This window comes from Trachemys scripta, chromosome 13 (genome assembly GCF_013100865.1).
Source record: "Trachemys scripta elegans isolate TJP31775 chromosome 13, CAS_Tse_1.0, whole genome shotgun sequence".
Classification (NCBI taxonomy): domain Eukaryota; kingdom Metazoa; phylum Chordata; order Testudines; family Emydidae; genus Trachemys; species Trachemys scripta.
Window position 1 is genome coordinate 1,280,264 of NC_048310.1, and position 26,806 is coordinate 1,307,069.

Here is a 26,806-nt window from a genome sequence, read left to right on the forward strand (position 1 = left end):
TAATTTTTGCATGAAGCATGTCTTTTAAGGTATCATATGAAACTCATAATGTGCTGGGCACTATTATTCTGATACTGTGTGGCAACACTGTATGTAAAGATGTAAGATTTCCCTGTATGATGTTCTTAACACATGTTCCAAGCCCCACAGCTCTGCCCAAACTGAGGTTGGCAAACATCTGTCCTAAACAAAGGAATGTCTGTTCTGCTTAATTTGCATTTAAGTAGTAAACAGTCATCAAGCAGGAAGGGAAACAAAGAAAACTCATACAGGTGAGAAAAACCCATCAGGGAACATCCTTCCACATAGGCTGTCTCCTGGTGCCCAGCTGGAAATGTTTTTCAAGAGAGAAACTGAAACTATAAAAAGGAGGGTAAAACACCCTAAGGACACCCCCCTCTCTCTTCCTGCCCATTGCATTCACGCCACCTGAAACAACAAAGGAAGCATTTGTTCGTCTCTGGGGGAGGGATCCTGACTGACATGTTCTGGTCAGAAAGACTGCTGAAAGCATGTGGTAAGAAACTTTGCTTGAATCTGATACAGTTTATTAGTTAGGTTTTATTAAACATCTTATCTTTGTTTTTCTTGTATATGCCTCATTACTTACACTCACTTAAAATCTACCTCTTTGCAGTTAATAAACTTGGTTTACTGTTTTATCTTATCCAGTGTGTTTAAACTGAAGTGCCTGAATAACCATTTGAGATAATAAGCTGATATAGTATTTCTGGACTTAAAATATTTTGTACTGTCCAGGAGAGGGCTGGAGAGTACAGGACATATTTCTAGGGGTGTTGGGGTCACCCTGCAGTACATCCAAGGCTGGTGAGAGCCAGAATGTAACCCAAGTGTGGCTGGCAGGCTGCTGTTACAGACAGACACTCAGGGGGTGGCTTGCATGCTGGAAGGCTGTTTGAGAGTGGCCCAGGTGGGAACTACTTCAGCAAGACATTGTAAGGCACCCAAGAGTTCAGGGAAAGGGTGACATACCTGCTCTTTAGTCTGGATTGTACCCTGGTATGTCAGGTTCCCGGATACCCTTTTGCTAGCCAAAGTGCAGAACCAGTATTCCACCCTCATTCTCCTCTCCACTCAGACCTCTCTAGGTCCTCAAATCCAGGCTATATCTAAGTCTTGCTGATTCTTTCTGCATAACATCTAACATATGGTCTTTCTTATCGATTCACACAGCTAAAACTCTTACCAGTCCTGCATCTTGATTACTGAAACATCCTTTCCTCTGGCCTTGACAAATGCAATCTTGCCCTGCTCATCTCCATTCAGAATGCTGTTGCTTTGACCCTGTAACTACTCTCTTTGAATCCCTCCACTGACTCCCCCTTCTCTATTGCACCAAACATAAGCTGCTTATATTCACTTTCAAGGCTTTTAATGGCCTATGCTCATCCTAGCTATCATTTCTAATTCACGATCAAGATGTTGACTGTCTCCTCTAATTGGCCATTTATACCTCCCTCCATCGCCACTTGTTACATTTTCAGGCAAACACCTTCATGCTCTCCCCACCCCATGATGTTCCTCATGCTTGAGAGATGCCTCCAGTAAATAGTCATAAACCGCTTTTAACTTCCTCCTTAAAAGACTCTCCTTTGCCATGATGCCAACAAACAATGGCTGCACTATTGGTGAACTGCTACCACTGCCTATCACGCTGGCCAGTACAGTCTCACTGTTTCCTTGCATTCATCTATCTGTTAGTATCCATTTGTCAATTATCATACTTTAAATTGTACTTTTGGTTAGGGACAGTCCTTTTGTCCTGTGCTTGTACAGCACCAACCACAATAGGGTCCTGGTCTATGACTAGGTGCTATGGTAATACAAATAAATAATAAAGTCCCAAAATGATAATTAATGTTCCCACATCAACTTTAAGTCTGCCCATCATCCAATGAAAAAATGACACCTAATATTGCATTTTCAAAATATCTGGCATTTAATAAAACCTAATTCACATCTGTCCTCAAAACAAAGGAGCAACACAGAAAGTGACAGGACTGTTGCCTGTTCATGATTTTGGAACATGTATCAGGTCAATGAAAGCATACGTGGAACCACAAACTCTTGGGAAGTGTGCCTTTGCCTCTTCCCCATTCTTTTAAAATCTCTCCCCTCCCATTTTCACTCCTCAACACAGTGAAAGGCTTGATAGAACTTCAGTTTTCGGAACTGATTAGTGGTGCCCTTATATACAAAACTAAGACAGTACAAGTAGTTTACACAATTATTGTTACCATGTGGCTTTCAATTATTATATTGTGTATTTTAGCCAAATTAAAAGCATATCTGATCAGCCAAAGGTGGTATAGATTTCAGCAGAACAGGTGCCATATTGGCTTGCATGGCTTTTGAAATGCAGTCATATTGCAAAAGATAACATTCTTCTTGAACTGTCAAAAACGTGAGAGCACACAATCCCAAAGCAGTGCTCTCTCACAGCAACGAGAGGGCTACTAAATACAAAGAAATAAAAATGTCCAGACACTCTAGTCTGTTGTAGCATTAACAGAACATGATCCAGAATGTAACTTACGAAGTTCCCCATCTTCAGAAATACAAGAATTCTAAAGAGAATGAAAATTAAGTAGACTCTCTTATCCTAAGTCTCTTTAAAGTCATTTCAGGTATTTTCTCAGGACTGGTGCTGTTTATAAGAGGAAACTGGCAACACTGGTATTGTGGTCAGCACCTGATTCTGGAACACGAAGATTTTTATCCTGTCAAACACCCAAAGAAAGATAAGTAGGATACTAACATACTGGATCCAGGCAAATTTGATCATTTCCCAGAAACCTGGCTGATATGTAGTAGGAGTCAAGGAGCATTACATAAGAAGCATCTGAAACTTCTATTACACCAACAAAACTTGAAAACTTAAAATTAAATGCAGCACAACTGAATAGATGTATGTATGTATATCTAGAGAAGGAAGAGGTTAGAAATAAATCGAGAAAAAAAATTGGACTAAGGGAATTGAACATCCTTTTCATAAGAGAACCACTAGAAGATGGAGCCATAACAGCTAGAACAGGTTTCTAAAACTGCATTAATGTTCCGAGCACAAGTTGCTGCACCTTAGGATCTACATATTTACCAAGAAAAGTTTAGTAACCTTTCCACTCCTTTGATATTACATACAGATGAAGTGGGACAGACACTGTATTTTAAGTGCAGAACATTGTTAAATACCTTGTTACCTCACTGGAGTTCACACAACTGCTAAAGGATATAAAATAACTTCCACTGGGTAACGGATAGTGGCATTAATCACAAATGGCGCATCTGCTGCTCTTCCTACCAACCAAACAGGGTTGGAATCAGAAAGAACTGTTGTTACTGCAATGAAAAAAGAATGAAAGTTCTTAAGGGGCCTTTCAAACTGACACCGAAAACACAAATCCTCAGAGAACAGCCACCAAACATTGTTATATGTAGTCACATATAAACTGTCCTGGGATTGGTAGCCATTAGTTCAGACTTACCATTTCTATCTTGATATGCTGCAATGATGTTAGTGAGATCGTAGTCACTTGCAAAAGGGCTGGTGCCATTGATCACAGATACCTGTTACACAAGGTGATACTTTAATGCCAATATAAAACCTTCATGCCCCACTCTCCAGAAAGTTGCTTTTACCCAATTTTTTTTTACACAAAGTGGTTCTGTCTGTAAAGATAAATAATCCCAGTCCTTGGTCTGAATGGCTTGGAAGCCACAGGACCTTCTCCCACCCTCCAGCTCAGCAAGCACACCTTAGTTTAGAAATTCTGGGTAGGGGTAATTCTGGTCATCACTGATGCAGAAAGAGTAATGAGAAGAAAAAGGGAGACAGGTTCTCCTCACATTGTATCTGATGTCTACTCCACAATGGCTAAGTGACTGCCTCTGGTGCAATTTCAGGTCTCCGTTCACATAAAGCTGGGACCCTGGAATAGGGGAGGACGACTGGATAAAAGCCATGCTCTGCATCACAAATGTTGACATCCTCTGAAACAGTGAACAGTAGATACAACCGAATATAGTGAAACTTTCCAAAAAAATTCTACCTTTATAAGTCTGGAGAATTTTTGTATGGGTTTTATTTTACATCTTCTTAGCTCTTAAATTTTAGTGTCAGATAATTTTAGACATGAGGCTTCAGAGATTCCAAGGTCAGAAGGGACCATTGTGATCATCTTTTAGTCTGACCTCCTGTATAAACACAGTCCATAGAACTTCCCCCCAAATAGTTTCTACAGCATATCTTTTAGAAAAAAAAACATCCAATCTTGATTTAAAATGGTCAGGGAGGAAGAATTTACCATGACCCTTGGTAAATTGGTCCAATGGTTAATTACCCTCACTATTAAAAAATTACACCTTATTTCCAGTCTGGATTTGTCTAGCTTCACCTTTCAGCCACTGGATTGTGTTGTACCTTCTTCTGCTAGATTGAAGAACCCATTATTAAATATTTGTTCTCCGGGTAGATGCTTATAGACTGTAATTAAGTCACCCCTTAACCTTCTCTTTGATAAACTAAATAGACTGAACTCTTTGAATCTGGCACTATATGGTACATTTTCTAATTCTTTAATCATTGGGTTCTTCTCTCCAATTTATCAACATCCTTCCTGAATTGTGGGCACCAGAACTGGCCACAGCACTTCAGCAGTCACATCAGTGCCAAATACAAAGGTACAATAACCTCTCTACTCCTACTCGAGTATTCCTCTCTTTATGCACCCCAGGATCACATTAGCAGATTTGGCCACAGTGTCACATTTGCAGCTTATTTCCAGCTTATTATCCACCATGACCCTCAAATCTCTTTCAGAGTCACAATTCCCAGGATAGAGTCCCCCATCCTGTAAGTATGGTCTTCACTCTTTGTTCCTAGATGAATACATTTACATTTAGCCATATTAAAACATATCCTGTTTGCTTGCACCCAGTTTACCAAGTGCTCCCTCAATTTTTGTGTCATCTGAAAACTTTATCAGTGATGATGTTTTCTTTAAGATCATTGATAAAAAAAATATTAAATAGCGTGTAGACAAGAACCGATCCCTGCGGGACTTTACTGGAAACACACCCGCCCAATGACAATTCCCTGTTCACAATTACATTTTGAATCCTATCAGTTAGCCAGATTTTAATCCATTTACTGTGTGCCATGGTTCTTTTTATATCATTTTAGTTTTTTAATCAAAATGTCATGAAGTACCAACTCAAATGCCTTACAGAAAACTATATGAATGTGTTTATTTGGTTATTAGAAGTTAACTACCTTAACTGCTACTTAAACTAGTTTATAGAAGCCCCACAGAATTCTACGTCACACCAGGGAATCCAACATTTTATAGCTGATGAAAAAGACAAACATTTGGCAATCTGACATAGTGGAAACCCAATGATTAAGCAAATGTAAATTCATCTGAGATAAATACTTTAAAAATGCTCATCATGGGATATGCATGCTGAGAAGCAGGAATTCCTACCCAAAGGGTGAGCTGAAGTAGATGGCTCCTTGGCCCTTTTTGGCCATGTAACCTACTGGAAGGTTCCTACACTAATTTATTATAAGGGCAAAGCACAAAGAATTTCAGAACCTTCCACATATTAATAATTGCCCCAAACCCCCCAACCTTTGTTAACATACAATTAAGGTTGACTGGTAGCGCACCTATACTTAAACCGCTGAAAATAAGGAAATATAAAGTTATGGTAAAGGACTCCCAGGCCGCGCTGCTACGCAAGCTTAAGTCTTCTTCTCTGCAGTTGGCAATAAGCACCAGAAAAAAACAAAATCTGACCTATCCCTAACAAAATATGCCATTTCCTGTGTCGTCTTGTGTCCAACACAATGCTTTACAATTATTCCTCATCTTAACACCTACTGAAACCTCACTGTGGCAGGTGTATCCTTCACCTGATCTAAGGATTAGTTCCAGCAAGTTGCCAAAGCTTGTTCTCCCATTTCAGGAGAGGTGCATGTGCAGGAACAGGTGCAACTAGAGAAACGAGAGATCTCTTTTTTTTCTGGACTGTGATATGCTGGAGGTTCAAGTAGATCACAATGGACACTTGGCTCTAAAATCTAAGAACATATGAAAAAGTGGTAAGAATATTTGCTAAAATGGCTGCCACTGTCACCCCTAGAGGCTGACATTTCACTAGGTATGGCAAGAAGATAAGGGAATGTAAGTATGTAGCATCCTTTTCTAACAAACTCTTGCATATTCTCAGTGCCCACCAGAACCCCATAGCTACACTGGCATTCACACAGTGCCATGCATTCTTTCTGTCCCCTGCACTGTACTACTGCCTTGGAGAGTTCAAGCAGTCTGGTGACATACGCACCATAAAGCTCAGTCAGGAGTAACCAAAGGTGATGTCCCTTTGTTTGGAAAGTAGGAAAAAAATCAAACATTGATTTAGTTAGTCCTGACATACAGCAGACTTAATAAAAATGTAAATAATGATCTTTTTTATTATCTATTACATTATTGCTACAGGAATGTCACACTGGGCACTCAAATAGCATTGCGATAGGGCCACCTCATTAACAGAATCTGAGCTACTCACATGTAATTGGTAGGAGAAAGTCAGAATTAGCTGGACAGCAAGTACTTGTTCTGTAGATTGTAGAGGAAGCTCTAATTTAAAATGTAATTGGTCCATTTTGCCATCATGATTCTTGTCTTCTTCTCTAGTCTATAAGATACAAGAACTTTATCAGAAATCCATGGCTTGGTAATGGTCTCTCATTACAGGCAGATATCTGGAAGTTAATTACAGCAAGCAGACACTAAAAAAAGAATCTCAAGATGAACAGACTACATGTGCAGGGGGAAAAAAAGATATATCCTTATAATGCTACATCCATTTTGCTAAGCATCCATTTTGCCTTGAACTCACAACAAGCAGACTAGCGAAATGACAGGACTCTACAGTTCAATGTTCGGTTCATTAATGATCTGGATGATGGGATGGACTGCACCCTCAGCAAGTTCGCAGATGACATTAAGCTGGGGGGAAGAGGTAGATATGCTGGAGGGTAGGGATAGGGTCCAGAGTGACCTAGAAAAATTGGAGGATTGGGCCAAAAGAAATCCAATGAGGTTCAACAAGGACCAGTGCAGAGTCCTACACTTAGGATGGAAGAATCTGACCATGGCTGACTAAGCTGCAGCTCTTCAGAAAAGGACTTGGGGATTACAGTGCACAAGAAGCTGGATACGAGTCAACAGTGTGCCCTTGCTGCCAAGAAGGCTAATGGTATATTGGGCTGCATTAGTAGAAGCGCTGCCAGGGGCTCAAGGGAAGAGATTATTTCCCTCTATTTGGCACTGGTGAGGTCACATCTGGAATACTGCATCCAGTTTTGGGCCCCCTATTACAGAAAGGATGTGAACAAATTGGAGAGAGTCCAGCGGAGGACAACGAAAATGATTAGAGAGCTGGGGCACATGACTTATGAGGAGAGGCTGAGGGAATTGGGGTTATTTAAGTCTGCAGAAGAGAAGAGTGAGGGGGATTTGATAGCAGCCTTCAACTACCTGAAGGGGGGTTCCAAAGAGGATGGAGCTAAGCTGTTCTCAGTGGTGGCAGATGACAGAACAAGAAGCAATGGTCTTAAGTTGCAGTGGGGGAGGTCTAGGTTGGATATTAGGAAACACTATTTCACTAGGAGGGTGGTGAAGCACTGGAATGGGTTATTTAGGGAGGTGGTGGAATCTCCATCCTTAGAGGTTTTTAAGGCCCGGCTTGACAAAGCCCTGGCTGGGATGATTTAGTTGAGGTTGGTCCTGCTTTGAACAAGGGGTTGGACTAGATGACCTCCTGAGGTCTCTTCCAACCCTAATTTTCTATGTTCTCACAAGACTGTCAGGTAGAACAGTTTGCCACTGAAATCAGAACAAGGCACTTGGGCACTACTATCAAGAGGTTAGAAGCTGAAACCACTATCAAATAGCCAACCAAAAGACACTCTACACAATCCCTTGTGACATTTCTTTTTTAGATCTCTTCCAGTGTCTATTTTCCCTTCGACACTGTGTCTATTTCTCTACTTGCAGAGAAAATCTCTTCCAGTGTTTATTTTCCCTTTATCCAATGCAGCTATTTGTTCAGCATTCTCCATTCATTCTCTCTTTAATGTTTTTCTAATTATATCTTACCAGCTTATTTTAGCTCTGTACCTCCTTCCCTCATGTCTTCCTCTTTCATTCTCTACTGCATCATATATACCCTCATGGTCTGCACATATCCCCGCAGCCCATAAGGGCCTTTTACTTGGTGTCACCACTTCCCTCATCACTGGAGGCTTCCCAAGCTGCTGTGTGGGGCAACTGACACGAACCCCAAACACAGATAATTAAAACAACAGGGCATCCCAATTGGCACCCACATACCACCCCACCCCATTGTAGGTAACCTACCGAGATGAGTGGAACTCGCAGTTGGTCTTCCTGGAGGTGGTTGAAGGCTGGAAATGTGCTCCAAGCCAGGAAGCTGCCTGGGTCAGCTCCAGTCGTAGCCACCAGCAGCACCTCATACTGAAACTGTACTGTGGGCTGCTCCATGTAGGTACTTTGCTTCAGCCAAAGTCCTGCAAGTAGAGAAACAATGGGAGAATCAGTGCTGGGAATGAGGGTGAAGGAGAAGTGAACCCTGGGAGGGTCAGGCCTCTCCCTGGTGTTGCTGCTGGCCTTCCACAGTTTCACTCACCCAATTAAAATTTGCCCTGAGCTGGGGGATGAGACAGTTCTGAGTCTAGTGGAGTCATGGGCACCAAGTTTGTATAATTTTTGGTGGTACCCACAATGGGTCCAAGCAGAGCCGTCCCGTCCATAGGACAGACCAGGCCAACCGCCCCGAGCCCCGCGCTTCAGGGGGACGTGGGGTTCAGGGCAGCCTAGGGGATTAGCGGGGGGCCTGGCGCATGCAGAACGAGCAGCCCAGCCTGCTCCGCCCCACCCCACCAGCTCCCGGTGTTGTTCAGGGGAGGAGGCAGAAGACAGAAATAGGCAAAGTGGGGGCAGGGGTGGAATGGGGGCAGGGAAGGGGCAGAGCAGGGTGGTCTGGGTCGCTTGCTGCTGCCAGCGCCAGGCGCCCCGCTAGTCCCCAAGCTGCCCTGGACCCCACGTCCCCCTGAAGAGTGGGACCCCCAAAGCACAGGACCTGAGGCGATTGCCCCAGTCCATCGTATGGATGGAATGGCTCTGAAAATATAAGCCCAAATATTGGTGGAACCAGGACCACCTTCCTGAATATTGGTGGAGCACGGGCACCATGGGCCCATATAACTCACTGCCTGTGAGTGGAGTCTGTTCCGAGGAAGATTCATTCAGTGGAATTAAAAGAAAGCCTGAGAGAAATCAAGGCCATAATCCAACCTGACAGCGCTATTCTCGCACCAGGCCACCCCAATTGGCATCATTGCCTCAGAGGCTCTGTGGGACATCATCTCCTGGGAGACTGATGGTAGGCAGGGCAGGGAGGTCAAGGGTGGAGGGAGGTGCTGCTGGAGAGCTGGGTGAGGGTGTAGTACCTAAGGGAGCACTAGAGGGGCTGGTGGCCAGCAAGGCAGGGGTCCTTGGGGCCCGACAGCCACAGGTGTCCTTGCCACGCAGTGGCTCTGACACGCCTCAGTAGGTAGGTCAGCACCCAGGGCAAGACCTCCAGGGTCAGGGAGTGTCAGGTTGGGGGTGGATGGCTGGGTACCTTAGTTTCCAAGAAAAACAACGAGTCCGGTGGCACCCTAAAGACTAACATTTATTCCATGCATCTGAAGAAGTGGGTTTTTTAACCCACAAAAGTTTATGCCCAAATAAATCTGTTAGTCTATAAGGTGTGATCGGATTCCTCGTTGTTTTTGTGGCTACAGACTAACACAACTACCCCCTGATACTTAGTTCCCAGGGAAGGTCCTCGCTGGGCTCCAGCCCTGGAGCCTGGGGCCAGGCAGGCCGGGAGGGGGCAGCCCCAGGGGGTAAGTGGGGGGGAGGGGCAGCAGGGCCTGGAAGCCGGGCGAGGGGGGTGCCAGGCACCGGACCGGACGTGGGCTGGGTCCGGGCTGTCCCCCGGTCGGGGAGCTCACCCTGACTCCGATACGCCACTAGCAGCGGCGGCAGGTAGGTGAGTGCCCACAGCAGCAGCAGTCCCAGCGCCGCCGTGGAGCAGAGCCCGGCGCGGTAGCGGACGCCGGGCCCGGGGTGGGAGAAGAGCTCCAGCTGGGCCATGGCGGGCAGGCCTCAGGCGTCCGCCAAAGCCAGACTCCGTTACCAGGGCAACTGTTACAGACTGAGATTGACAAGAAATCAAACCAATCAGAGTGCCCGCCTCCAGCGGGGTGGGATGAGTATGACCTTATCCAATGATAATGCACCCGTGGGCTCAACAGCGAACCCGAGGCAAAGCCTGGGGCTCCGCCTCTACCTTTCCGGGGGTTGGTTGCCAAATTCGGCCCGCGCGCGTCCCTCCGGTTCCCGCAGTGCCCAGGGTCCCTGGCGGGGGTCTGCCACCCGCCGCCTTGCGGGAGGGAGGCGGTTGCTGCTGCAGGCCTGAGTGCCCCCCCCCCCCCCCAGGGGCTCACGGGGACGGGCGCCTTACGGTTCAGTCCAAAGGGCCCGTTCCGGGACGAGCCACACAAGGGGCGACAGGGGAATGCTACGGGTCGTGCCGTCGCTGCCCGTTCGTGACCCGGTGCCAGGGGGCTCCTCAGGCAAACCCCATGATCCCTGCTAACGCGAGGGAATCGCTCTCCTTCCCAGTTCCGAACTGGCACAGAAAACGCCTCGCTCGCGCCGGGCTTGCACAGGGCTTTCCGCCTCCCGTGCCGACGTTACGGGGCGGTCACTGACTCGCAGTACAGCCGGCCCGAGGCGCGGGCTCCGTGCCAGGGCCGGGAGCAGCCCGCGCTGTTGACGCTTTTGTTATCCCTACTACCGCAGGCTGACTTGGGATCTAGGAGCGGCGCTGTTTGGTGCGCCGAGCTGGGGGAGGATGGGGACCGGGCTGGGCGGCGGGAGCGATGGGAGGGCGCTGCGAAAAGAGGACACGGTTACCAGGCGAGCAGGCGGCCTCACTGCGGGGGGAGGGGGGACACCGCGCCTGGCCTTACACACGAACGACAAAACAGGCGCAAAGCATTTAAGCTTCGTACGCGCCACGTGACCCCAGCCCAAGGTCCCCGGATGTCAGGGCCCTTCCCCCATCCCGGTTGCTCGGTCACCGTAGGCCGGAAACCCCGCCCCTTCGCCTGGTTGCTAGGGAACTTGTGAGCAGGAAGCCCCGCCCGCCGAGCTGTTGTTGTGACGGTGACAGGCCCGGCCCGACCTGGCACCAACCCCCCCGGCCGGACCTCCGGGCACCGACCCCCGCTGGCTCCGCTTCGCCCCGCACCATGAAGTGGATGTTCAAGGAGGATCATGCGCTGGGTAAGGAGGCGGGGCTGGGGCTGCGCTGGGTCGGGACACTGCCCCCGCTGCTGACCCGCCCCCTCCGAGCCCAGGAGGGCCCTGACCCACTGCTCCCCCACGGCCCCCAGGTCTCACCAGGCTCCTAGCTCGAGCGGTGCCGTACGCAAAGCCCGCAGCACGGCCCCCCTCTCGGCCACCATCTCTCCAGAGGCCTCCCTAGTTCACCCTCTCACTGCCCCCCTCCCCCACACGCAGTGATACCCCTCTCTCCAGTCCCCCCTTCCCCCGCAGGCAGAGGGCACTGACCCTCTTCCACCAACCCTCGCCAATCCATTGCACATCTTTAGTAGAGACACATCCCTGGGGGACCCCAGCGCTGTTACTCAGGAGCTCAGTCCCTTAAGTAGCATAGGGAGGTATGAAAGAGAGCTGGCAGGAAAGATTCTCCTACGTGATCCTGTCTCCTTCATCTCTCCTATTCCTCCTAGGTCTACCCTACGTTGCCCATGGTGTGAGCCATGTTGTCATTTTTCTAATTAAATGTTTTGTTTACAGAGCACAGATGTGTAGAGTCTGCAAAAATCCGAGCCAAATACCCAGACCGTGTGCCGGTGAGTAACCCATGCCACTCCTGTAACACCACTTCCTCCCCCATATCCTGTTACTCTGTCCAGGTGAAGTAAACTTCCTCTCTGCCCTGCAACCCACCGCTCTGATCACATTTTGATGAGTAGCCTCATGCAGGCATATGCTTCTAGCTGTTAACACAACCCTCCAACCACCTACCCCCACCTATGTACTGGTAAGTAACTACCATCCCCAACTTCCCAAATAATATCTTCTAGACACCGTTTTGGTCCCAATACTGTCACCATCCCAATGAGTGATCTCATTGGAGCAGCCCTCACCTAGCTACATCCTAGTGACTGCTTCCTCCATGCCTGATCTCTAGCCAGCTCACATCTCAGTGACTCACCCTCTGTGCATGCTCATATGCCCTGACTACATCCAGGTGAGTGACACCTTGTACTATGCATCAGAGGGGTAGCCATATTAGTCTGTATCCACAAAAACAACAAGGAGTCCTGTGGCACCTTAAAGACTAACATTTATTTGGGCATATGCTTTTGTGGGTAAAAAAAAAAACACTTCTTCAGATGCATGGAGTGAAAGTTACAGATGTATGCTTGTATCTAACTTTCACTCCATGCATCTGAAGAAGTGTTTTTTTACCCACGAAAGCTTATGCCCAAATAAATCTGTTAGTCTTTAAGGTGCCGCCAGACTCCACCTTGTACCATATCCATTTCTCTGTCCAGTCATTTCCCTGCCATTGCAGGGGCCTTTGGCACTGCTGCACTTTGGTCCCTCCTATTCTCTGCCTGTGACACATAATACTCTGGTCTCCTGTGGAGATCTAATTTCATTTATTGGGTTTTGTGGGTGTTGGTTGCCTATGATATACAGGAGATCAGACTAGATGATCTGGTGATCCATTCTGGCCTTAAACTATGATTCAGTCACATCTTGGTGAGCTCTCCATTCATGCACCCAATCTGACAGGATTTTAGTGGGTAACCCTTTCTGCACAGTTGCCCATATGACCACTTAGTAGTGGATGACTCTCCCTCCCCTCTGAGATCATGTCCCTGTAAGGGATTCCCCTCTAGCTGTGTCCTAGTGCTGTGGTCTCCAAAGTGGGGTGCGCGCACCCTAGGGGGTATAAAAGAGGATCCTTCAGGGTGCACCAGGAGCAGGAGGTGCGTGCTCAAAAATTTTTTTACTGATTGGGTGTGTGATCAAAAAAGTTTGGAGACCACCGTCCTAGTGAGTTAAATCACCACACCTCATGCCATATCCTGGTGAGCAACACCTCCACATCTTCTAGCCACATACCTGTAAGCAAATCTCTGCACCCTGTCTGAGTACCAGATATTGACACACCCTTCCCCATCCCAACCTCCCAGTGCATGAATGAACCACATCAGACAACCCAGGGAGCAACCCTGTGACCCTTATCTTATTGGTATACTCCTTCCCCTAACTGTTCCATCAAGCCCACATCACAACTCCATTCTGACAGTCACCTTAATCTCCTCAAGTCCATGCTGATACTATTCTTGCTTGTCCCACGCTGACTACTTCTTTATGAGCTAAACCTGTCCCTTCCCAATCCAACTGCCTCCTGGTGTGCAGTTCCTAGCCCATCAACAATCTCCTGATGATCAACTTCACATCTTGACAAGTATCCCTCTCCCAGACTGAGTCTCTTTGTGTAAGTAAGGATAGCCAGAATTCTATCCAGACCAGCTTCTAGTAACCAACCCTGGGAGAGACATCAGAGCTGGTATTCTGATATGTGGCAACCCGCAACAAAGAACAGCGGGAATCAGTCGCAAAATGCATTCCATCCTCAGCAAATGCTTCATTTGTTGGGGCTTAAATCTCAAACATATTGACTTGCCCTCTGGGGCAGATGTTTGACATATCAAATATTTCTCTTAGGCCTGAGGCTGATCTTTTAGGCCTTATCTATAGTAGGCATTAGGGAGGCAATGTGGTGTAGTGGATAGAGTACTGTACAGGGACTCAGGAGACCTGAGTTCTATTCCTAGCGCTGTTCCTGCTTAGTCAAATCACTTCATCTTTCTGTGCTTCAGTTTCTATCTATAAAATGAGAATAATGATGCTTACCTTATTTGTAAAATGTTTTGAGATCTACTGATGAAAAGTACTATGTAAGAGCTAAATATTAGTTACTACCAATTAGTTAACACTGCCATTTCACTTGGTACTGTATAATACACAAATGCCCCCAGAAGCATTTAGTCTGAAATAGATACATGGGTGCAGGTGATTTGTTTAAAAGAAAAACCCTCACTTTGAGAAGTAGTGGACACTGGTGTTTGGCATTAGTGGGCCCTCTTACCCAATAGGAAAAGACCACTTCAGGAAAGTCACAGTGTATGATTGAGACCTGCTAGAACGGGGGCAGGCAAACTTTTTGGCTTGAGGGCCGCATCGGGTTTCCAAAATTGTATGGAGGGCTGGTTACGGGCGGCTGTGCCTCCCCAAACAGCCAGGTGTGGTGTGGCATGGCCCTGCCCCCTATCCAACCCCTTCTGCTTCTCGCCCCCTGATAGGCCCCCCCGGGACTCCTGCCCCATGCAACCCCCCCATTCCCTGTCCCCTGACAGCCCCTGGAACCCCCAACCCTGACGGCCCCCCGCCATACTATCCAACCCCTCCTCTTATTCCTGACTGTCCTGCCAGGAACCCTGCCCCATCCAACCACCCCTTCTCCCTGTCCCCTGACTGCCACCAGAACCCCTGCCCCTGACTGCTCCCTGCCACCCCATCCAGTCCCCTCTCTCCTTCCTGACTGCCCCCTGGGGACCCTTGCCTGCATTCAACCCCCCTGTTCTCTGCCCTCTGACCACCCTGACCCCTATCCACACCCCTGCCCTCTGACCACCACCCTGAACTCCGCTGCCTTCTCTCCACCCCCCCCCCCCCCCCCCCCCCTCGCCACTCTCCTTGGAGCACCGGTGGCTAGCAGCACAACAGCTATGCCGCCTGGCCGGAGCCAGCCACGCCACTGCGCAGCACAGAGCATTGAGTCAGGCCCCTGATCTGCAGCTGCACTGCCCCAGGAGCTCTCAGCCCCGGTGCCCAGAGCATTGCACTGACGGCAGAGCGAGCTGAGGCTGTGGGGGCTAGCCTCCTGGGGCTAGAGCTCAGGGGCTGGGCTGGAGGGTCCCACAGGCCAGATGTGGCCTGTGGGTCGTAGTTTGCCCACCTCTGTGCTAGCATCTGAAGGTGAGCCAGGTGGGATCCATTACTGACAGTTGTCACTAGGGGTTATATTCCTACTGCAGCTGGGACTTACCTTTGATACCATTTGTATAGCTTGTTAGTACCAACCAAGTATTTTGAATTTAATTGAGTAACCTTAATCTTAACCCAACTGACTTCAGGTGAGTAAATCTAACATGACTCCACCCACTTTATGGTGATGACAGGGGATTGATCATTTGATGATTGCCTGTTCTGCTCATTTCCTCTGAAGCTCCCTCACTTTTTTTTTTTTTTAATTGTAAGTCACAAATACCAATTAAGGCATGAAACTTGATCCCTTTTTTAGGCTCTTCTTACTATGCTGGGCAGAGCAAAGGAGAGCAACTCATACTAGCTGTCCCGTCCTCCCCTCACAGTAGAGCTTCTAGAACCTGAAGAGGGAATGAACAGAATCCTCTCTGAAACGGACTCTGGGACTCACTCTACAGATCTAACATATTTATGCAGCATTCTGATATGAAAGTGATGGGCAGTGTAGAAACACCTGAGAGAGACTGGTACCTCCGTTACAAGCCCCTCCCCTCCAAGACACCCTGGTTTCCCCTATAAGGCCTGTCACGCCTCTGTTTTTGTCTGGTACTTGGAGGAGCAGACAGCAGCGGGTCAATATTAGGCAGGTCCTTTCCTCCATCTGCAGGTGATATCTAACCCTCCTTCAACCCACCATCCTCCTTTCTTTTCTTCTGTGGCCATCCTTCCATCTCTCCCCCCCTCCCCCATTACTTCCCCCCCAACCTTACCTCCCAGGTTCATGGAATTTAAGGCCAGAAGAGACCAGTGTTATCATCTAGGCTTGTACACACTAGTACTCACTTCAGTATAACTTAATTCACTGGGGAGTTGGAAAAGCCACCCCTCTGAGTGACTTAAGTTACACCAACCTAAGCGCTGTTGTGGACAGCACTATGTCGGTGGGAGAAACTCTCCAGCTGACACAGCTAGCACCGCTTAGGGAGGTGGAGTAATTATGCTGACCGGAGAGCCCTCTCCTGTTGGCATAGAACATCTTCACTATCAGCACTATAGCAGTGGTGCTACATTAGTACAGCCCCTAGTCTCACCTCTAGGATTATTCAGAGCAGAAAATTTCAGCAAGTGATTCCTGCATTAACAGTAACTTATGGTAGAACAGCAGTGTGGAACATCTGCCCCCCTTGATGTGTTTATGTAGCTTGCATGGCATATCCAGACTAACCCACATTTTAAAAAGTTTTTGGTTCTCTTCATTGCAAAGATTATTTTTCAGATGTAACTTGAGTGCAACCAGTACAGTGTTGCTTTCCTGAGTCTTCCCAACCAAAAGCAGTGACTCACAAGAGGTGAACTCCTGCCGACCCCTATTTATTTTATTGGGGTGTTAGCTCTAAAGCCCAACAACACTTTAAATGTCTCAGGATTAACTAGGAGTCTCTGGCTGGCTCCTCCCTAGAGTTTCTTTCTCCATGCTCACATTGACAAGATTTACAAGTGCTCATATACAAATGCTAGAAGTCTGAATACTACGGTAAGTGAACTAGAGTGCTTGGCATTAAATAATGATCTTGATATACTAGGCATTGTGGAAGCTTGGTGGAATGAGGATGATCAGGGGGACAAGGTAATACCAGGGTACAAAATATATAGGAATGACAGAGTAGGTTTTGCTTGTGTAGGAGTGGCACTCCATGTGAAAAAGTCAAAGTAAAAAAATCTTAAATGAATCAAACTGTACCTTAGAATTTCTAGGGATAGAAATATCATGCTTGAACGATAAGAGGATAGTAGTAGGAATATACTACTGACCACCTGACCAGGATGGTGATGGTGAAATGCTGAGGGAAATTTGAGAGGCTACAAAGACAGAAAAATACAATAATAGTGAGGGATTTCAACTATCATATACTCAGTCAATATGATATAACCTCAGGAAGGGATGCAGAGAGAAAAATTATAAACACCATTAATGACTGCTTCTTGGAGCAGCTTGGCTTGGAATCCACAAGGGGAGAGGCAGTTCTTCATTTAGTCCTAAATGGAGCACAGGATCTGGTCCAAGAGGTGACTATAGTTGAACCAGTTGGTAATAGTGACCATAATGTAATTAAATGTAACATCCTTGTAGGGGGAAAATCCAAAGAAGCCCACTAAAGTAGCATTTAACTTCAAAAGGGAAGTACACAAAAAACAAGGAAGCTAGCAATTAGAAATTAAAAGAAACAGTCACCAGGGTGAAATGCTTGCAGACTGCATTGAGACTATTTTTAAGCTAAAATTATTTTTTTGCATTGCTCTTCGCTGCAGAGGATGTAGGGGAAGTCCCCACACCTGCACCATTCTTTTTAGGTGACGAGTCTGAGGAACTGGCCCAGATTGAGATGTCAATAGAGGTAGTTTTGGAATAAATTGATAAAATTAAATAAGTGACCAGGATCAGATAGTATTCACTGAAGAGTACTGAAGGAACTCAAATATGAAATTCTAGAGCTACTAACTGTGGTATATAACCCATTTCTTAAAGTTAGCCTTTGTACCAGATGACTGGAAGGTAGCTAATGTAATACTAGTTTTAAAAAGGCTCCGAGGCAATCCTGGCATTTACAGGCCAGTACCCTAACTTCAGTACTAAGCCACAGTCACAAGGGAAATAGTGTCTCATTAATCTATTAGAATTCTATGAGGGTGTCAACAAGCACATAGGGATGATCCAGTTGATACAGTGTACTTGGACTTTCAGAAAGTCTGACACCAAAGGCTCTTAAGCAAAATAAGCAGTCATGGGATAAGAGGGAAAGTCCTCTCATGGATCAGTATCTGGTTAAAAGAGGAAACAAAGGGTAGGAATATATGGGGGAAACTGAGGTAAATAGCAGAGCCCCTAAAATACTGGGACCTGTGCTGTTCATCATATTCATAAATAATCTCGAAGAGGGTGTGATCAGTGAGGTGGTAAAATTAGCAGGTGATACAAAATTACTCAAGCTAATTAGGCCCAAAGCAGACTGCAAAGAGTTACAAAGGGATCTCATTAAAGCTGGGTGACAATGTTAGATGATATTCAGTGTTAAGTGAAAAGTAATGCAAACTGAAAAACAATCCCAAATACTTGCAGAATTACAAGTTCGAGATTGTCTGTTACCACTAAAGAAAGATCTTAGTCATTGTGGATAGTTCTCTGAAAACATCCACTCTACATGCAGAGGTAGTCAAAAAAGCTAAGAATGTTAGGAACCATTAGGAAAGGGATAGACAAAACAGAAAAATCATATAGTGTCACTATATAAATCCATAATATGCCCACACCTTGAATTCTGCATGCAGTTCTGGTTGCCTCACCTCAAAAAAAATTAGAATTGGAAAATTTGTAGAGAAGGACAATTAAAATAATGAGCATGGAATAGCTTCCATATGAGGAAAGATTAAAAAGACTGGGACAGTTCAGCTTGGAAAAGAGATGGCTGAATGGGGGATAGAGTTCTTTTAAAAAAAAAAAAAATGCTGTGGAGAAAGTGACTAGGGAAGTGTTATTTACCCCTTCACATAAACACATGAACCAGGGGTCATCCAATTAAATTAAGAGGCAGCAGCTTTAAAGCAAACATAAGGAAGTACTTCTTCACTCAAGGCACGGTCATCCTGTGGAACTTGTTGCCGGAATGTTGTGAAGGCCAATAGTATAACTTGGTTAAAAAAAAAAAAAAAAAAAGAGTTGGGTCCATCAATGGCTATTAGCCAAGATGGTCAGGGACAACCCCATGCTCTGGGTGTCCCTAAGCTGGACTGGATGACTCACTCAATAATTGACCTCTTCTGTTCATTCCCTCTGAAGCATCAGTCAGGATACTGGGCTAAATAGACCATTGGTCTGACCCAGTATGGCATCCCTTATGCTGTGGAGAAGGGGGTATACCATGTTGGTCCTAGTGCCCTCAGAGGGAGGTTCTCCCCTGCACAGTTCTGGGTCTGATGGATGCTTTGGGAGAGGGGTGGCAGCCTTGCTGAGTCCCACATATACAGCTGTGCACTATACTATATTTAGCTGACTTCACTATCCTATAACCTCAGTGCAGCCAACAATATTAAGATATTACAATACACTTAAATGGTGCTCTTTGTCAACTTGGTCAGTAATGCACTTCTATATGATAATTGCTGTCCTAACCATGCTACAGGAAACCTTATAAGAGCAGAACACCCTTCACCCTGCCAGGTACCCATTTGCTGGCTTTGATAGAGCTGTAGTGCTGATGGAGCCAGAGCAGGAAGATTCCTTGCAATCCTAAGGCCAAGACATGTAGGGTTCCTACCCCCACTCCTTTTTAATGAAAACTTAAATTCTGTAAAAACTTTTTGGGGTTACTGCTCCATTGGATCTGCTACTGGGTAGCAACTAATCATAAGGGTCTATTCACTGCCCAATAATTCAATTAATGCAGCGTTTGTTAATCAGTAGTGCCTCATACCCTTCCAAATGTCAAATGCCCCTATACTTAAACCTCTGAAAACTAGGAAATACATATATAATGTGCACACTGGCCTTATTCTGCAACCCTAGCTCTCCCACCCTTGGAGCTCACAATAGCCACTAGGAATAAACTAAGTATGGATCATCTAGAGCTAGGGTGACCAGAGAGCAAGTGTGCAGCCTTCAACTACCTGAAGGGGGGTTCCAAAGAGGATGGAGCTTGGCTGTTCTCAGTGGTGGCAGATGACCGAACAAGGAGCAATGGTCTCAAGTTGCAGTGTGGGAGGTCCAGGTTGGATATCAGGAAAAACTATTTCACTAGGAGGGTGGTGAAACACTGGAATGTGTTACCTAGGGAAGTGGTGGAGTCTCCTTCCTTGGAGGTTTTTAAGGCCCGGCTTGACAAAGCCCTGGCTGGGATGATTTAGCTGGGAATTGGTCCTGCTTTGAGCAGGGGGTTGGACTAGATGACCTCTTGAGGTCCCTTCCAACTCTGATATTCTATGATTCTATGAAAAAGCAGGACAGGGAGTTGGGGGGAGGGGGGGTAATAGGTGCCTATATAAGAAAGCCTGAAATATTGTGACTGTCCCTATAAAAAAAAAATCAGTACATCTGGTCACCCTATCCAGAGCTGCTGTGTAATAAGTGGATATGAAGAATGACTCAGTAAATGTACCATTTTCTGTGTTATGGTATGCCTCAACTGTATTCTCACATGCCTACACTCCAAATGCTCTTGACTTTTTAAGAGTAGCAGTATTAACTGGGGTGGAGATTACTTGATGCAGGTTCTTATGTTGCTAGAGTTCATATTGCAATATCAGAGGAGCATCTGCCCCCGGGGGGTGGATCATGGGTCCCTTGTTTTTGTATTGAGTTATGTAGGTTAAGCAAGTAGTGGAGCACAACAATCTGTTCTTATGAGGATTTCTAGCAGTTGGGTAGTATTTCTGACAGTGCGATACAGTGCAGGGGTAAATGCAGATGATGTTCCAGAGATTCCTTAGGATGAAGGTCAAGGAGTGCTAGCATCTGGCAACTCCGGGTGAAGTGGTTGAGCATAGCACAGACAGTTAGCTGGTGTTCACTATGCCTGAACTAAACATAACTTTTGCTTTATTGAAGACAAGATCGGTTAGATTTTTCCTACAGTACTCTTGCTCTGTTCCAACTGCACTCCATATTATCTGGTAAGGTAGTGTGGTATGATGTCTGTCAGGGGTAGGTTTGGGCATCGCTCAGAGGACAGAGTTAAGGTTGCAGTGTGGGGCTGGTGTGCACATCACATCTGTATTTCCTGGTTGACAGAAGACTCACTATGGGGACATTTGTATGCAGTGTAGTTGTAGCCGTGTTGGTCCCAGGGTATTAGAGAGAGGAAGTGGGTGAGGTAAAATCTTTCATTGGACCAACTTCTGTTGGTAAGAGACAAGCTTTCTCTCTCACTAACAGAAGTTGGTCTAATGAAAGACATTACCTCACCCACCTTGTGTCTCTAGGGGCATTTGGCATTCTGGAAGGGTACAAGGCACCGATTGTCAACCTTAACTCTGCAATAATGAAGTTTTGGGGCAGTGAAATCCTCTAGGTTGTTTTTTTTATTATTATTAAAGTAATATGATAAGGACGGGGGCATGATTGAGGTGCATCTGTGTGGGGAAAATGAGAGCTCTTTCACAGACCTCATTATCATTCAGCTACCAGCAGTGTCCTCCTCCTGGCTCCTCTGTGCCACTGATAGGGCTTGGTATGCCATGGGTTGTGGAGGGAAGGTACATCTCAGCCCATTGCTTACCACATGTATCACCTGGAGGCAATAAGGGGGAGAGGATAGGAGCCAGAGATTCCCTACCCCATTTCAGGGGGGTATTAAAGGAAGAAGGGGCTCTGCACAACCTTTTGCTACATAAGAGGATTGTGGGAGTGTAAAGTGGCAGATTCAGCCGAATTGGATAGAATCATAGAAATTTTAGGGCTGGAAGGGACCTCGACAGGTCATCTAGTCCAGTCTCCTGCACTGAGGCAGGACCAAGTAAACTTGACCATGACTAATAAGGCGTTTGTCAAACCTGTTCTTTAAAACCTCCAATAATGCGGATTCCACAACCTCCCTCGTAAACCAAAGCCAGAGCTGAATTTCTTATTGTTAGAAAGTTTTTCCTGATATCTAATCTAAATCTCTCTTGCTGCAGTATAAGCTTGATACTTCTTGTCCTTCCTCCAGTGAACATGGAAAACAATTGATCATATTCCTCTTTATAAATAGCCCTTAAAATATTTGAAGACTGTTATCAGGTCCTCCCTCAGTCTTCTTTTCTCAAGGTTAAATACACTGTTTTTTTGAGCTTTCCTCATAGATCCGGTTTTCTGACCCTTTTATCTTTTTTTGTTCTCCTCTGGATTCCCTCCAATTTATCCTTATCTTTTCTAAGTCTGGCACCCAGTATTGGACACAGTACTCCAGCTGAGGCCTCATCAGTGCCAAGTAGAGCAGGACAGTTATCTCCTGTCTTACATACAACACTCCCATTAATATACCCCAGAATGATATTAGCTTTTTTTGCAACTGCATCACATGGACGACTCATTCAGTTTGTAATCCACCATAACCCTCATTCCTTTTTACCAGTAGCACTAACCTAGTCAATTATTCCCCATTTTGAAGTTGTCCATTTGATTTTTTCTTCCCAAGTACTTTGCACTTGTTTTTATTGAATTTCATCTTGTTGATTTCAGACCCGTTTTCTCATTTGTCAAGGTAATTTTGAATTCTAATCCTGTCCTCCAAATTGCTTGCAACCCATCCCAGTGTATTTTCATCTGGAAGCTTAAGGTTTCAGAGTGGTAGCCATGTTAGTCTATATCAGCAAAAAAAACGAGTACTTGTGGCATGTTGGAGACTAACACATTTATTTGGGCATAAGCTTGTGGGCTAAAACCCACTTCATTGGATGCATGCAGTGGAAAATACAGTAGGATGATGACAGATTTTATATATATATATATTATATATATATATATACACACACACATACACACAAATGGGTGTTGCCATACCAACTATAATGAGACTAATCAATTAAGGTGGGCTATTATATTTGTATACCTTAAAGTTAGCGGCACTGCTATGGGTACCTGCATGGCCCCACAGTATGCCAACATTTTTATGGCTGACTTAGAACAACACTTCTTCAGCTCTCATCTCCTAACGCACCGACTCTACTTGCACTACATTGATGACATCTTCATCTCGACCCATGGAAAAACAATTTCCATCCCACCATCAACCTCAGCCTGGACCAGTCCACACAAGAGATCCACTTCCTGGACACTACAGTGCTAATAAGCGATGGTCACAAACACCACCCTATACTGGAAACCTACCGACCGCTATACTTACCTACATGCCTCCAGCTTTCATCCAGACCATATCACACGATCCATTGTCTACAGCCAAGCTCTAAGATACAATTGCATTTGCTCCAATCCTTCAGAGACAAACACCTACAAGATCTCTATCAAGCGTTCTTAAAACTACATTACCCACCTGCTGAAGTGAAGAAACAGATTGACAGAGCCAGAAGAATACCCAGAAGTCACCTACTCCAGGACAGGCCCAACAAAGAAAGTAACAGAATGCCACTAGGTGTCACCTTCAGCCCCAACTAAAATCTCTCCAGCGCATCATCAAGAATCTACAACCTATCCTGAAGAACAATCCCTCACTCTCCCAGATCTTGGGAGGCAGGCCAGCCCTCGCTTACAGACAGCCCCCCAACCTGAAGCAAATACTCACCAGCAACCACACAACAAAAACACTAATCCAGGAACCTATCCTTGCAACAAAGCCTGTTGCCAACTCTGTCCACATATCTATTCAAGGGACATCATCATAGGACCTAATCACATCAGCCATACCATCAGAGGCTCGTTCACCTGTACATCTATGTGCCAGCAATGCCCCCCTTCCATGTACTTTGGCCAAACCAGACAGTCTCTACGCAAAAGAATAAATGGACACAGGTCAGACGTCAAGAATTATAGCATTCAAAAACCAGTAGGAGAACACTTCAACCTCCCTGGTCACTCAATTACAGACCTAAAAGTCGCAATACTCCAACAAAAAAAAAATTTCAAAAAAACCAGACTCCAATGAGAAACTGCAGAATTGGAATTAATTTGCAAACTGGACACCATTAAATTAGGCTTGAATAAAGACTGGGAGTGGATGGGTCATTACACAAAGCAAAAGCAATTTCCCCATGCTAATTTTTCCCCCCTGTGGTTACTCACTCCTTCTTGTCAACTGTTGGAAATGGGCCATCCTGATTATCACTACAAAAGGTTTTTTCCCTCCTGCTGATAATTAGCCCACCTTAATTGATTAGTCTCATTATAGTCAGTATGGCAACACCCATTTTTTTTCATGTTCTGTGTATATATATCTTCCTCCTGTATTTTCCACTGCATGCATATGATGAAGTGGGTTTTAGCCCACAAAAGCTTATGCCCAAATAAATTTGTTAGTCTCTAAGGTGCCACAAGTACTCCTCATTCTTTTGGGAAATTTAAGCACACTCTGCACTCCATTATCCAAGTCATAAGTGAAAATATTGACGAGGACTGACCTGTCCCTGTGTGATCCCACTAGATACACCCTCCCAGTCTGACAGCAAAGCATTGATAACTATTTTTTGAATAGTCTTTCCACCAGTTGTGCACTCACCTTATAGTACTTTCATCTAGACCACATTTCCCTAGTGTGAGTATGAGAACATCATGTGGGACAGTGTCTGAAGCCTTACTAAAATCAAGATGTATCATGTCTCACACTTAATGAGAACACCTCATTGAGGTGAATACAGCCTGAAAATAGCTAGGAGACATGTGAACAGTCGCACTCATCTCATTGGGTGTTCTGTTGCTCCTCTGAATATTTACCCTTGCCCCTGTTGCTGAATATAAATTTTCAAGACCATCTCCTTGTGCATGTGAATTTTAGAGTAATTTAAATATTGAGGTCAGCTTCATATTGTGGGGGCTGTACCCTCTTATATAAATGACCCCAAGTTTGTGCCACAAAATATACCCCAGCTCCTGTTGCAGCATACCAGTTTTTAAAGTAATTTAACCGCATGTGAGTTTTAGAGTATTTTGAAAGTTATACACAGCTCATTTGTGTGAGTGGGTGCTGGAATTAGTGGTGTTGAAGCTTGGATGGATATCATCAACTTGGGGTGGAATCCTTACAATAGTTTGAGCCCTATGGGTGTGCAATAAGAATGGTAAATTTCTCATGTCAGATCTATCTATATAGATAGAGAGGGAACACTTACCTCTTGAGTGCTTACTTGCAGCTGGGTGCAGTACTACAGTCTTTCCTGCTCCTGGCACCCCTATCAGTTGTTGACCTTGCTTGGCAGGTCTTCAGTGGCTCAGCCCTCCAGCCAGGTCACACAGTCAAAATGAACCCCTTCTTGCATAGCTAAGAGTCCAAAAAATGAACAGTCTTTGTTCTCACTAGGATCTTCGGCTCCAGCTCTAGGCCCTTTGAATTCAGCCCTTCTCAGGTTTCTAAATGAGCTCTGTCCCCTTCTTGGGGCTTGGGCTAGACTTGACTCCCACTTCATGGTTCACACCACTTTGCCAATGCCGGAACTCAGGCCCACCCACTACTCCAGGTATATCCTGGATCCTATAAACAGCATACTGCTCAATGTAGCCCTGGAGCACCCACAGAGTCAGCGCATGTGTCACTACAGCAGCACCACTGTAGTGCTGTAGCACCTGTAGTGTAGACATTGCCAGTCTCAGGCCATAGCTACACTAGCAGTGCTTTACTAGTATAGGACTACTGGTATACTGTACTGGCAAAGCACTCCTACTTGGACAGAGCAATATTGACAAAGCTGGGTTTTGTAGCAGTATCGGAAACCTTCCTCCCCCAAACAAAACAAGCTCTAGCAGTAAAAGTTTAGCTTTGCCAGTATAACTGTACCTCCACTGGTGATGTTTGCTGACATAGCTATGTCAGTTTGGAATCACAGCTCTTCATGCATCTGACTGACAATTATGCCAGTAGAAGTTTGTAATGTAGATTCATAGATTCTAAAAGGAGAGAAGGAACAACTGTGACACTAGTCATTCCTCAGTGATTTAGATAATGACATGGAGAGTGCACAAAGTTTGCAAATGATACCAAGCTGGGAGGGGTTGCAAGTGCTTTGGAGAATAGGATTAAAATTCAAAATGATCTGGACAAATTGGAGAAATGCTCTGCAGTAAATAGGACAAAATTAAATACGGACAAATGCAAAGTATTCCACTTAGGAAGGAACAATCAGTTGCACATATACAAAATGAGAAATGACTGCCTAGGAAGGAGTACTGCAGAAAGGGATCTGGGGGTAATAGTGGATCACAAGCTAAATATGAGTCAACAGTGTAACACTGTTGAAAATAAATAAAAAGCAGACCTAATTCTGGGATGTATTAGCAGGAGTGTTGTAAGCAAGACCCAAGTAGTAATTCTTCTGCTCTACTCTATGCAGATTAGGTATCAACTGGAGCATTGTGTCCAGTTTTGGGCACCACATTTCAGGAAAGATGTGGATAAATTGGATAAAGTCCAGAGAAGAGCAACAAAAATGATTAAAACATCTAGAAAACATGACCTGTGAGGGAAGATTGAAAAAAACTGGGTTTGTTTAGTCTGGAGAAGAGAAGACTGGGGGAACGGGGGCAATAATAACAGTTTTCAAGTACATAAAAGGTTATTACAAGGAGGCGGGAGAAAAAAACTGTTCTCCTTAACCTCTGAGGATACGACAAGAAGCAATGGGCTTAAATTGCATCAAGGGCAGTTTAGGTAGGACATTAGGAAAAAATTCCTGTCAGCATGGTTAAGCACTGGAATAAATTTCCCAGGGAGGTTTTGAAATCTCCATCATTGTCTAACCTGCTCTTAAAAATCTCCAAAACACCTGTCACGGATGGTCTAGATCAGGGGTAGGCAACCTTTCAGAAGTGGTGTGCCGAGTCTTCATTTATTCACTTTAATTTAAGGTTTCGTGTG

The 26,806-nt window shown here is 45.4% G+C and overlaps 2 protein-coding genes across 4 annotated transcripts in view; one reads left to right on the forward strand and one right to left on the reverse strand.

Annotated features, from left to right (window-relative positions):
• Positions 1-1,936: 1,936 nt before the first annotated feature.
• On the reverse strand, positions 1,937-25,383 carry TMEM231 (transmembrane protein 231). Of its 3 annotated transcripts, none has more exons than XM_034788193.1 (7): positions 25,068-25,383; positions 8,448-8,617; positions 6,592-6,720; positions 3,868-4,011; positions 3,507-3,588; positions 3,255-3,360; positions 1,937-2,828 (listed from the first exon to the last, which is right to left on the reverse strand). In XM_034788193.1, exons 2-7 carry the CDS (start codon positions 8,589-8,591, stop codon positions 2,657-2,659), a joined length of 777 nt encoding a protein of 258 aa, XP_034644084.1. In that variant the 5' UTR covers positions 8,592-8,617; positions 25,068-25,383; the 3' UTR covers positions 1,937-2,656. The 3 variants fall into 3 exon arrangements, with proteins under 3 accessions (XP_034644084.1, XP_034644083.1, XP_034644081.1); XM_034788192.1 differs by lacking the exon at positions 25,068-25,383 and adding an exon at positions 11,076-11,162; XM_034788190.1 differs by lacking the exon at positions 25,068-25,383 and adding an exon at positions 10,109-10,318.
• The window catches only part of GABARAPL2 (GABA type A receptor associated protein like 2), a 28,235-nt gene continuing 12,691 nt past the window's right edge, over positions 11,263-26,806 (forward strand). Inside the window, exons 1-2 of the mRNA XM_034788194.1 lie at positions 11,263-11,447; positions 11,985-12,040. Coding sequence (XP_034644085.1) covers positions 11,414-11,447; positions 11,985-12,040 — 90 coding nt within the window. The 5' untranslated portion in view covers positions 11,263-11,413. The remainder of the gene's footprint in view (positions 11,448-11,984; positions 12,041-26,806) is intronic.